The 12265-nt window shown below is 39.2% G+C and overlaps 1 protein-coding gene across 1 annotated transcript in view; it reads right to left on the reverse strand.

The window, feature by feature from the left end:
• The window catches only part of rhpn1 (rhophilin, Rho GTPase binding protein 1), a 16501-nt gene extending 11429 nt beyond the window's left edge, over positions 1-5072 (reverse strand). Inside the window, exons 1-3 of the mRNA XM_031876044.1 lie at positions 4882-5072; positions 4580-4679; positions 1893-2008 (exon numbers count right to left, since the gene is read on the reverse strand). Of these exons, the coding sequence (XP_031731904.1) occupies positions 1893-2008; positions 4580-4679; positions 4882-4901 (236 nt within the window). The 5' untranslated portion in view covers positions 4902-5072. The remainder of the gene's footprint in view (positions 1-1892; positions 2009-4579; positions 4680-4881) is intronic.
• Positions 5073-12265: the final 7193 nt, after the last annotated feature.

Consider the following 12265-nt stretch of genomic DNA (forward strand, 5'->3'; position numbering starts at 1 on the left):
CCTCTTTGTCTCTGTGACCCGTCGTCCTAACAGAAAGGGCAGGAGCGCTTGTTTTATTTCCCCTAAACTGAGTCATCACCTTTTAGGATAACAGCCTAAATCCAGTCAAAAATGGAGTTGGGGAGAAAAATCCAAAAGAAGAGAAGAAATCACTCACCATTGCAGAATTACTCCAATCTGCCTATTAGCGCTGATTGATCATTAAACACTAAATAAATTAACTAACTTATTTATTCAACTTGTATTAAACCAGACAAAATCCACTGAGAAAAAAAACATATTTTTCAATGGCCAATTGGCCACGAGGGCAGCAAAGTTAAACGTCAAATGCATGTCTATTTCATACAGACAATAAAAGAAAAACATTGCATTCAGTCTGGCATTGTTGCAAGAACAGTTTGTGGTTAAAACTTGTGATGACTTTTGTTTAAAAATGGCTAACAAGAGGAGGGACTCTAGAATAAGTCTAGCCTGAATATCATTCCAGGACCAGAAAGAAACCTTTTTTCAAGACTGCACAGGTAGCACCCTAAAGCACAGCAAATGATTGGACCTAAGATTATAGGTATTGTGTACAAACTTCTACATTTGTACATGAGTAACATGGCCTTTGTACATTAAGTCTGTCTCTAAGCAGTAGTTTAAATCCAAATAGCAGTGCATCACTGCATTTAAACAGCTAGAAAACGGTCATGTTTGGGGGGGTTTTGCTTGAAAAATGACTTTAAATCTGATTATCGAAAAAGTCGTCAATTAATTTGCCGTTGCTAGAACGATCAATGAATCAACGAATCATTTCAGCTGAAGTTGTATACATGTGTTAACTGAATACATTTGGATTTTGGACCATTAGTCAGAAAAAAGAAGCGATTTGAAGAGGCCACCTTGGACTCTGGAAATGTGTGTAGACTAAACGAGATGGAAATAATTCAACGCTGTAGCCCTGCTAACTATCATCAATCTAGGCCTGATTTTGTGAAACTTAATTAGTTGCAGCAAAACAAGTCCTGGGATAATATTAATAAGAGGCAACCTGGGTTGTCTTTTAATCAAAGACACTGTTGTTTCCCGTGTTGATCTTATTAAATTCTGACATGGCACCACCAAGGAGGAAGAAAGTAGCTCATTGCTTTAATTAAGTGGCTCCTCCTGAATGTTCTGCCACCGGCTTTTTTTTTTTATTTCCCTCATTTCTTCACCAATAAAATTCTTCTGCGCTGAGTGAAAGACACACGTTGGGTGATAAGCCTCGTTAGTGTTCAAGCTGAAAAGTATGCAGTGTTCAATTACTATTGTACAATGAGATATTTGTAGGAAAAAAGGGAAATTAGACACACAAGCAGACAGACACAGTGAACACAGAGTCATAAAACTGTGTGTGTGTGTGTGTGTGTGTGTGTGTGTGTGTGTGTGTGTGTGTGTGAACGCGCGCGTTCGTTCATTCATTCATTCGATCGCTGACCTTTTCCCATCACAGGACACCACCACAAATGTGACTGAGCCAACATGCTAACAAAGAGCCACCAACACAGAGGAGACAAGAATAGCATTTATCATCACATCTTAGAGAGGAAACGCTGACGTAGGAGAAAGTTTGGCCTTTCAAATAAAAGTAAATGCCATGAACAATGTGTCCAACAATAAATACTTTGAAACTAATAAAGCAGGCAAACCTAACAACTAAATGAGTAAGAAATGCCATCACAAACCTCCACTTATTTCCACCATAATTGAACTTAATCGCGTGACATTGTCTTGACACTAACTCGGTGATGTATTGAAATACCTTATTTTCATAATCTTCCATGCAGGAAAAGTCCCTCCACAGATGAAACTACTGTGAAACTAACTTTGACTTCACAGAGTATTCTAGAGAGGGAAAAGAACCTCACCTGAACAGGTTCTCAGCTCCGGCTCTCATGCGCATCTCCTTGTTGATCTGCTGGTTGATGCGAGCCCGCCGGTGCTGCAGTTTACTGCGCTGAGTCTGGGTGAAAGGATCACATCCCTGCAGAGGAAATGAAGAAATGGAGCCGTCAAGAGAAGAGACTATTTTAAGCGTTGAAGATGCGACGTCCGTTTGTACTTGAGGTGCCCGGGTAAGACATCCAAAAAGCCAAGTCTCTTATAGGGAAGTTCACAGTTGCGAATGACCAGTTGGTCTGTTAATTAAAGCCGCCGTTCATCACCTTACCAGAGCCCTTTTCCCACTGCACAAAAAACCCCACTAGTACCCACCAACATCTGGCTTTTGTCTTTTCTGCAAAACGGTACAATCAGCATTAATTTGCAGGACAAATGAGTCTGCAGTACGGGTATCCAGCTCCAACTGGCAGTGATGGAAACATGACTCCCAGGTGGACATTCATTTTTGGACAACTGCGCAAATCTATGTGACGCGTGTTGTGGTGAAAATATAATAAATAAAATCAATAGGGATTTGGACAGTTACTATAATTTTGTTAACGTACAAAACACACAACGTATATGCTCTCCTCAAAGCAAACAGGTTCCAGTCAGACAACAGTAGTTTCACCTCACTGATCAATGAGATTCGCTTCATTCATACCAGACAGAAACTAAATAAATCTCATAAAAAACAAAACATCTTTAGTAGTCTTTCCATTGTTCCAACAATGACCAACCCTGTTTTGAGAGTTTGAAGAGAGCGACTGAGTTAGTAACAGATGAAAGAAGTAACCAATGTCACATTTTCATAGCGCGTTTGTGACTTAGAACATGACACAGCAGACGTTCTGAACATAAACAGGAATAAATGACAAGGCCACAACGTGGCCTTAACGCCAACTTTAACCATCAGTGAACTACGGCATTTTATTTGTACGGCTCATATGGTGGCAGTACAGTACAGCGCGGACAGAAAGCTGACTGAACGACTTTACTTCACAACAAAACGTCTGTGCAGTGTGCCAAGAGATGATGGGTGTGTCAAAGGGCGTGTCAGAGAAGAGGGAGCTCCTTGTGGATGCTAAACATGGCAATGAGTTGGCACGGTAAGGCAGGAGGAGAACCTTCTTCCCAGAAGGATAAATATGTTTAGCAGAATATGTCAGAGCTGTGCATCTGTCTGAAGATTTAAAGGCCTCTTAAGTCTCGCTTCAAGAGGCATTTTGACAACAACGCCAGAACAGCTGATTGTTACATGTCTGCTCCCTAAAATAGCAGTCCATCATACAGCGCACCACTGTTTCACACTGAAAAGGTAAACAGATGTACAGCAGCATGACAGATGGAGCAGCTGTACTGTAAACATGCTGAACCCTCCCTTTCTTTGTCCTTGTGCCTCCTTCCATCGCCTTCTTGCAGACAACTTGTGTACATGGATGTTTTTCATTCCCCCCCCCCCCCCTTTATCTTTCTCGTTCCCTCTCACCCAGTTAAGGTGTTTGTTTAGCATGCGCACGACAAGTAATCCTCAGAGTGCCTGTGTGGATTAGGACCGTGGCCAAGCTCCCACCTGTGCTGAACCATCAGGAGGGCAGCCGGATGGAGGCTGCTCAACATCAGTGCCGACACGGTCTAAAAACCTGTGTCAAAAAAAAAAACCTTCTACACCCAGGGGACTTTCTCTAAGCACACATTGTTTTTCAGCTGCACAGATATGTAAAATTATAAGTCTTCCACTCCAGCAGCAGAAGGTGAAGTGGCTTGTTTAAGGGCACCATGTGAGTGATCATTCATTTTCCCCATGCAAACCAGAGATTCAATACACTGTGGGAAAATACCATGAATGTTGCCTGATATACTGCACTTATACTATTAGTGTTATGATATCAGTGTTGGTTTCACTGCATAAGTTGTGAGATCTCCTCCTCTGCAGTTTCTCATGCCACTTTAATACAAAAGGAGGTGATCGAAATTATATTTCTGTTGCTAAAAACACAATGTGTGAAATGAGATTTAACATTTCAGCTATAATGTACACTTCCAAACACACTTTCTCTGTAACTCTACAGACTTCCCTGTCAACATGTTTACTGATCAAATAGTCTCGATAGAAAACAGTTAACGGTGAGGTTTGTGGATTATCCAGAGGAAGCAGGCAAGCATTTCTTGAAAGACACTTTCCTGTTGCGTTTTGCAAATGCTCCTTTTGATTTTTCTTTTAACTCCACAATCAAAATTGCATTCAACTCCACTGTATCGAGGGGCTGGTGTCTCCAAACTGTAGGCAAATACAGCCGATAATACTAGAGGTACGTGAAAGAATATGTGTTGTTGTCTTTTGTTTTGCTCTTAATAATGGGGGGGGGGGATTTTATAGACTGCCTAAGGATCCAGGTTAAGTATTGTTTATGTTATTTAACCTAATTATCACTCAAGATATTAAAAGATGGAGGGACTACAGAATGGCATCAGGATTTATAACGTCCAAAGTTTACAGTTAGCTTAAAGTTACTGTTGTTTTCATGGATCACCTATAGGACCTATGGGGGATCTCAAGGACCCCATCAGACCCTTTCCTCGTGTTTACCACCTACCCCGACTGTGTGTATTTATATAACGTTACGTGCCTGAGTGTGTGTGTTGTGTGTGTGCGTGTGTCCAGGTGTCTCACCTTTCGGATGCTTCCACTGAGGCTGCCATCTGTGGGTAACGTTAAAGGCAAATCGTCGTCCGAGGTAACGTTACCGTCTGACAGGGACATCTCCAACTCACTGCGGACAGTAACGGTGATGTAAATATCATTTAACTCAAAAGTGTCACTTTTTAGACTTAACCTACTTGATATATATTACCCGGTATGTTAAACACAACTCTAAGCTTTTTAAATATTATTGAATAATCAGTACCACGCCAAAAATATTTAACTTAGAGGGTAAATTAAGTTTGCAAACGAGTCACGGTTTCACCACTTGCCTTGTTGCAGGTTCCTCCATCGTGAGGCAACGACAAAGGCGGCCAAAAAGTCCCTACATTTCTTCCAACTTTGTGTAATTCCAAGTAAACACAAAGCCTTAACGGTCAGCCGATACTAGAGTTAAAAGAACAACTTTTAACTCCTCAAAACAACCCAGCTTCAACTCATTGCATTACGCTAGCACCTCCTCTGCTCTCCTTTTTTTTCCGACTTGTGTGCAGCTGCAAGAGTTTATTCACCGAGGCGGGCCGTGAATGAAAAGGATATCCAATCACGTTGCAGCTTGTGAGAGCGACGGTAGATTTAACCAATCAAGTGGAGAATTAGGGATGATTGACAGCGTCATCTGACCAATAACAAGTCGCTCCAGGCGTCCCACTACTCCGCGGCTCGTTGCTATGGCACCGACCGGGCTGTGGCTGGTGTGTGGGCTCCAAAGAGATTAGAAGCTCCGCCTCCTAAAAACTGAAAACACGACTATAAAGATTATAGCTTCATTTTTATTTATTTATTGGTGGTGATTTCTGAATTACTTTGAGTTCCCTTGCAGTTTTTTTGTTTCTCTAATATATAGGAAGAGTTAGTGTGTCGGTCCAGTTCGGTCATAACACCCCACTTAATGGAAATGCTCTGCAGATACTCCAAAAAGGAGAGATGATGTGACACTTTACATTACGTATTTATTGCTAATTATTCCCTTTAAAGGTAGGGTCCTTTCCTTATATGGTTATAATTATTGATTTAAAAAATATATATGAATAAAACCACACAGAACACAGTGAATGGGCTATACAATTAACATTTCACTGTGCAACCCTGTGTAGTAAAATGACAAATAAATTAAACAATATAACCTTCCAACCTTGTATATGTTTTTGGTTGTTGTTGTTTTTCCCCAGGCTCTCAGTCTGACAAACAGTGGACATCATTCACACAGTCTCAGGAATAATCCCTGTGCAATAACCCTTGAACACTAAACATCTACTGTGCCTATAAATTGAATATCTTTATTGTTCAAATACAGTCTCTTTAAGATGTTCATATCATAACTGCCAAATGTAAATCAAAGCATGATGTATACTGTCATATTCCTCTGTTGTACTGCATGTATATAAAGCAACATTAATCTATCCGTGTTTATTGTGCTATTGTCTCACTGTTTACACATTTCTTTGATGTTTTACTCACACAGTATGTACACTGTGTACAGTGTTTACATTTTAAATATATATATCAATATTTATGTATCTAGCCTACAGTAATCAGATGTTATGTGTAAGTTTGTTCAGCTTTGTTTCATTTTTTTTCTATTTATGCTTATAAGTTCGCCACATTGAGATAAATGAAAAGAACTCAAGTCAGAATCGTTGTATGTGTAGGCTACGCATACTCGATGTATGGTCCCAAAACGGTGCATGGTATTTGCACAACAACATCCAGTCCAAGTCAGTGTTGGATCCAGGTCACCAAGCATCATCAAGTAGTATGACTTTCTCAGTTGTCTATATAACTGTCTTTTGATTACATTTCTGTACTAAAACGTGTTCTTGCTTACAAATCCGTCGGTACACAGCACACACTCCCAGATCATTTGCTGGAGGATTACTGCTTGAATTGGTTTTGTGCTTGTTCAACAATTTGGTATTTGAAAAAACCTCTACAATGGATCGTAACGCAGAGCCATACATTGTGAGTCCAACTCCTGGCTGGCCCAGAATCTCACATTTTAGTCCTCCAGTGTCTGACTGGATGATTATCACATCATTGTTTCCTTCCTCACAATGACACCAGTTTCTCAGCAATCTTTTCCAAACTTACACAGCATTATTGTCTACTAATTCATCCTGATTCAATTTATTTTAGTTCCATGCATTCGGACACAACTTCATTGTTTAAGGATGGTATAAACATAATAAAATGACCTGAAGTCATTCGGTCTTTCTGTACATTGTTGCGGTCGGACAAAGGTTACTGCTCCACAAGTTGCCATTGCAAAACAAAAAATATCTGTTTGTATACAGTATTGAACCTTTATTATTAAATCTACTTTATATCAAGTATATTTAGATTTTTTAGACTTCAATCTTTTATTATGCTAAATTAATTTTACCCATCCTTATGTCTATGTATTCCTTCTTCTGGTCTATAGCAGCGATTGAAATAAAGAAATAACACAATGTAAGAAATCGACATTACAAGAAAAAAGTCCTGCATTCTAAATTGCCTCAGACATTTGCCTCGGAAAACTTGTCAAGTGATAAGAAAATGTGAAGATGGCAATGAAATTGTATGCTGTACACAAGAGTATGTTGTTGATGGATAGATTTATTAAACATGATGCTTCAAATTCCCTAAATCAATTTCCGAATGAAGGCACTTAATTTAACTCAAACTTAATAAGACAAATGATCACTGCTTTTCAGTATATTACACATTTGGTTCCATCAAGGTGCTCTCTGCAGGTTCTTTGTCATTTGGCCACTTGGGGGCACTTTTACCCTTTCAAGTAAATATCACACTGTGTTCCTCTAAACACTTGTACACGCTAACATTTTGAACATATTTGAAATTTCCCAAATGCTATGAAAGTTGGCAACGTTTTGGGGTCCAATACACAAATTAAAATGATAATTCACGAGGACTAGTTAATAAATTATCAGCTACTAAACTGCAAAATTAAATCAGATATCTTAACTCATGCTTTTGCCTCTTCGTTAAACTGAAGCAGAATTATCCCACTCAGTTTGAACATGTTTGCAGGCGACTGTGGCTAAGTGGAGAGCATGTCGATGTGTCCTTGAGCTCCCGTAGCTGTGCCTACGGTGTGATAGCGTCTGAATTGTAAATTGCTTTGGATAAAAGTGTCTGCTAAATGACTGTAAAGCAACAGCAGAGTCAAAGCCAGATTTAATGGGTGTGAATCAAAATGCTCCACGATCACACCAACTGAAGCTCACTCACATAAACCTTTCTCCTACAAGGAAAATCGAAACAAAATTATGACATTTACTTAAACTTTTTGCCACTCGGCGTGACATTTTCAAACAATCAATCATTTAGTGTGGTTTGCTTTCTTTTAGCACAAACAATAAGGATCTGTTGTCACGGGGAACATTGTCTCCGTTTAGTTAAAGCTCTCCTCAAAGTCAAGTGACAACGATGAAGATTTGATCAGGCTATAAAGGATTAGAATAAAACAGAATAGAATAGATTTTATGCATCATTTGGTGATCATTTGAATCAGAGTAAAGGGCTTTTAAAACTAATGTCCTCCAAACTGTCTAATTATCTGGAGGCTTTGTCTTAATCTGTCTTGTCATAATCTTATAAATATCGAGTCCCCTAAAAACCACAACTTGTTTCTTGTGTCTGCTTGTTCTTTTGCGTGATACAATGTGTTAATTAGTGAACTTTTGAGGATGCTTCAACGTTGGACAGAGCCAGGCTAGCTTTTCCCCCCTGCTTTCAGTCTTCATGCTAAGCTAGCTATCTTGATTCAAGCTATGTACCTAATGTACAGACATGGGATTAATAGTGAATTAAGTTTACTCCCCAAAAATGTTGAAAAAGTAGTCTTGTAATACTTTTTCAGTGACAGTAAATGGAGTGTCTTACCCACTGAATCATAAAATGTGAACTTGGTTGACAGAACTGAATAGATTAGAATTATAGAATGATTCAACTGCATCATAATAGTTTTTTAATGTATTTATTTTTATTTGAATGAGTTTGCACGTAAACCTATCTGTACCTGCTTATCCTTCACAGGGCGGCCGGAGCAAATCCCAGCTGACATAGGGCGAGAGGCGTAGTACACCCTGGACAGGTCGACAGGCAAATCCAGGACTGACACACATATAAAGAGACAGAGAACTATTCATGCTCACATTCTCACCTACAAGCAATTTAGTGTCAACATTTAACCTACTCTGCAAAGAAGGGCTGAAGCCAGACAGCAGGTTCAAACCCAGAACTTGCTGTGAGGCTAAACTGCAGCTTAGGTTAGGTTTGTACTTGTGACAGAGCATTTCTACGGTGTGGTATCAGTAGGCTACTTTTACGATCAGAGTCCTTGATCCACCACTGATCTTCAAAATGTAATACAACTATATTTGCTGGCTAATAAGCTAGTAATCACCTCTGGCCTTTTCTAAAAAAAAAGTTCAACTTTAGTAGGCATGTAAAAAAATGAGCCTGCTGGAGGCTGAGGTCCTGTCTGGTGACTGTAGAGGCTGCATTGAGTAGCAGGACTAGTCAAGCAAGGTGACAGCTCTTGGGACGAAGCTGCTGAGGTGACTGGAGGTGTCACTAAGTGAGCAAGCGGAAGGTTTTTGGAACAGATGGTTAGCTGGTGGGCAGGGTCGCTGGCAATTCTTGCTGCTCTTTCATTAGCACCTGTGTCATCTGCCTCTTTAACGGTAAGGGCAGCTGACAAGTAACAACAGAGGTATGGGTAACACGCTGGATTAATTAAATACATTGTCTTCCTGATGTTCTCCTTTGGAGTTAGTGTTTTTCTGCTTGCTTTGATAATGTGAAGGTGAATAAATCTGTTGAAAATCATTGCTGAGACGTTGATTTTCAGTCAAAAACTGATTGTAAATATTCCAGTTTTAAATGTTTCAAAAGCCATGCACTCAAGTGATAAATCCTGTCTTTCAGATGGTAATACAATTACCGGCTCTGTTTGTCTTGTGTTGTCCTTTTTGTTTCAGATAAAAAATAAAAACAAAACTAGAGTCTACAGCTCTGTAAGGCTGCACTTATACAGCAGTGCTTTGAGCTAAATGCAGCAAGAGTCACAGAAAACTTTACTCGAGTAAAAAAATGTTGTTGTTCTTCAAAGAAAGTTTACAAGATAATCACAACCCTCTGGATAACATAAACACAACATTTACTCTGAGAAGAAGCTGCAGGTGTGTCTGCAGCCGCAGACACCGGAGGGGTGACACTCTGGAAAACCATTAGCCTCAGAGACGGTTCAGAAAGGGGTTAGGGTTAGGCATTTCAGCCGGGACCGACTAACTCTGCGCCACTAGCATGGTTGAATGTATTAAACATTAGTGGAATCCCACCAGGGTTGGCTCGAGATGTGTTGGAATCCTAAGTAGAATTTTATGACACATTATGGCCTTTTTCCATTGATATCATATTACACGTGAGAGCAGTGTGCCGTGCTCATTAATATTTCCACTGCATCCTCACAGCAGTTGGTCACTGCATTGAAGAACATCTGAGACTGGAAGTTGTCGAGGGAGGAAGAGCATACTGCAGCGTGCATCTTCAAGGTCAAGTTTCATCTATGGTTTTTAAAGTTTTATAATAAAGATGCAAGCTGTGCATCAACGATGTTCTCCTCTGTTCGGTGATACAAGGAAATATTATTTTAATGCTTTACTGGACGCCACCACTGAAATAACATTTTTATACTATTGTCTCTTTGACCTTACTCTGACATTTAAGACTGCCCTTCACTGTTACTGTGATTTTGATTCAAGTAAAGAAAAGCGTGAACGAAAAGGGCTGATAATGATTACTTATAGCTAATTGATCAATACAGATTGTTTTCAGCTCGTCAGTTTTACTGATTTCAATTTAAAATGTATTTACTGTGGAGCTAAAAAGATACATCTGCAAACTTATGTATCTTATTACATAGAATTATTACTCAAAATACAGGCAAATCATGTAATAATCTCACACCGTATAATGGGAAATAAATGAAAACATCATACAACAATATTAAAATGTGATATATTAAATCAACAAATGTGTCTGGCTGTTTGCTCAAAGTACAGCTCTCTCTCTCTCTCTATGAAAACTCCATGGACCTTGATTTTTTTCAGTGTCCACACTCATTTATTATTTGATAGAAGGCATGTGCACTTACCCAGAGGTCAAAGTCAGTATCTGATATGAAAATAATAAATAAGTGATTAAAAACATTTTTGCCCAAGACTATTTATTAGATGACTTTAAAGTGATTGACGGCATCCACGTGAACAAAAATGCCATCCGAAACATCTGGGAAATTAGCGCTGCTGCAGAGTTAAACATCATTGTATTATGTTACACTTAAAATAGGTCTCTATTCAAGTATCACTCGGTTTCAACCCAATTATGTGCATGTATAAATCTGAGACAAAAATATAGTTCATTATAACATAGAACAGGCTGCCAATTTATGTGTAAGTTGTGATTCTATTCTGGTTTCAGTTGCCATAAAGAGTGTTATCTAACCCGTCTACTCTCCACTGAAGTTCAGTTTATCTTCCCAAACACACAGTTTACAGAAGCAGTGTATGCAGAGTATAATGATCACAGCATGCACAGACTAATAAGCCACATTCGTTGTAGCTCTGAGTGATGTCACAAACTCATCAGCAGCAGTATACATAGCCCTTAGAAGTGAGGTAAAAAAGGTAAACAAAGGCTTTGACATTAAGCCGTTTCACATGAAATATTAAACATTAAAGATAAACAAACAATGAACACTTTTTGCTTCAAAGGTGATGCCATGTTCAGACATTTAACCAGAAATGTGGAAAAATCATAACTTAAATGACTATGTTTGATTTGTTCTTTGCAATGGCTTCGATACTTTTATGTTTTGACTTTTTTTGCAATCAGGTGTAACCAGAGCTGTGAAAGGTGATTTAGCATGTGTTCACACCAAGCTAATAACACAACACTACAAAATGCTTTTATTTTATCATCGTGTAGTGAGTGTTTTGGCCCCAGTAATTACATCTTTATTACACAAAAAAAGGTGAACTCGTTAACATTTGTGGCCTTCCTGTGTCATTGGAGGTGCTTGATACGAATTTTACAATAATTACAAAAAACACTTTAAGTGTCTCACAGCATCCAGGGAAATATAAAGTTGTTGATGTGATTTTTGTTTTTTATGAAGGTGAAGTGTTTAACTGTGCAAGTAGCAATATTACAGTAAGCACTGATCGGCGTGTATTGTATATTCAGAGTGATTACTTACTGTTTTTGGTTACTGTGAACTGAATGCGTCACATTAACAAAGTGGTATTTTCACAAGGGGTCACTCAATGAGAAAAAACACAACAAAAAAACTCTTGTTTCTCTGCCTGCTTGTCCAAAAACAGCTGGAGCCGTCCTATCTAGCAATCTCCACAGAAAGGAGTCCGATCAGATACAAACATCATCATTCGATTCCTCCAATGTTCCAGCACAGGCTGACAATTCAAAGTCCAGTCTGGCCCAACATTACACAGGTATTACAGCCCACCTGCAGGTGATAAAACAGTGGATAGAGCTTCAATTCATGACAGACTTGAAAATCCACTTGAACAAGCAACGCAAGCAAACACGCCGCTTTACATCTCTCAAGATAGGTCGGAAGGTCGCAGG

This window comes from Anarrhichthys ocellatus, unplaced genomic scaffold, assembly GCF_004355925.1.
Source record: "Anarrhichthys ocellatus isolate YVR2014 unplaced genomic scaffold, GSC_Weel_1.0 scaffold102, whole genome shotgun sequence".
Lineage (NCBI taxonomy): Eukaryota > Metazoa > Chordata > Actinopteri > Perciformes > Anarhichadidae > Anarrhichthys > Anarrhichthys ocellatus.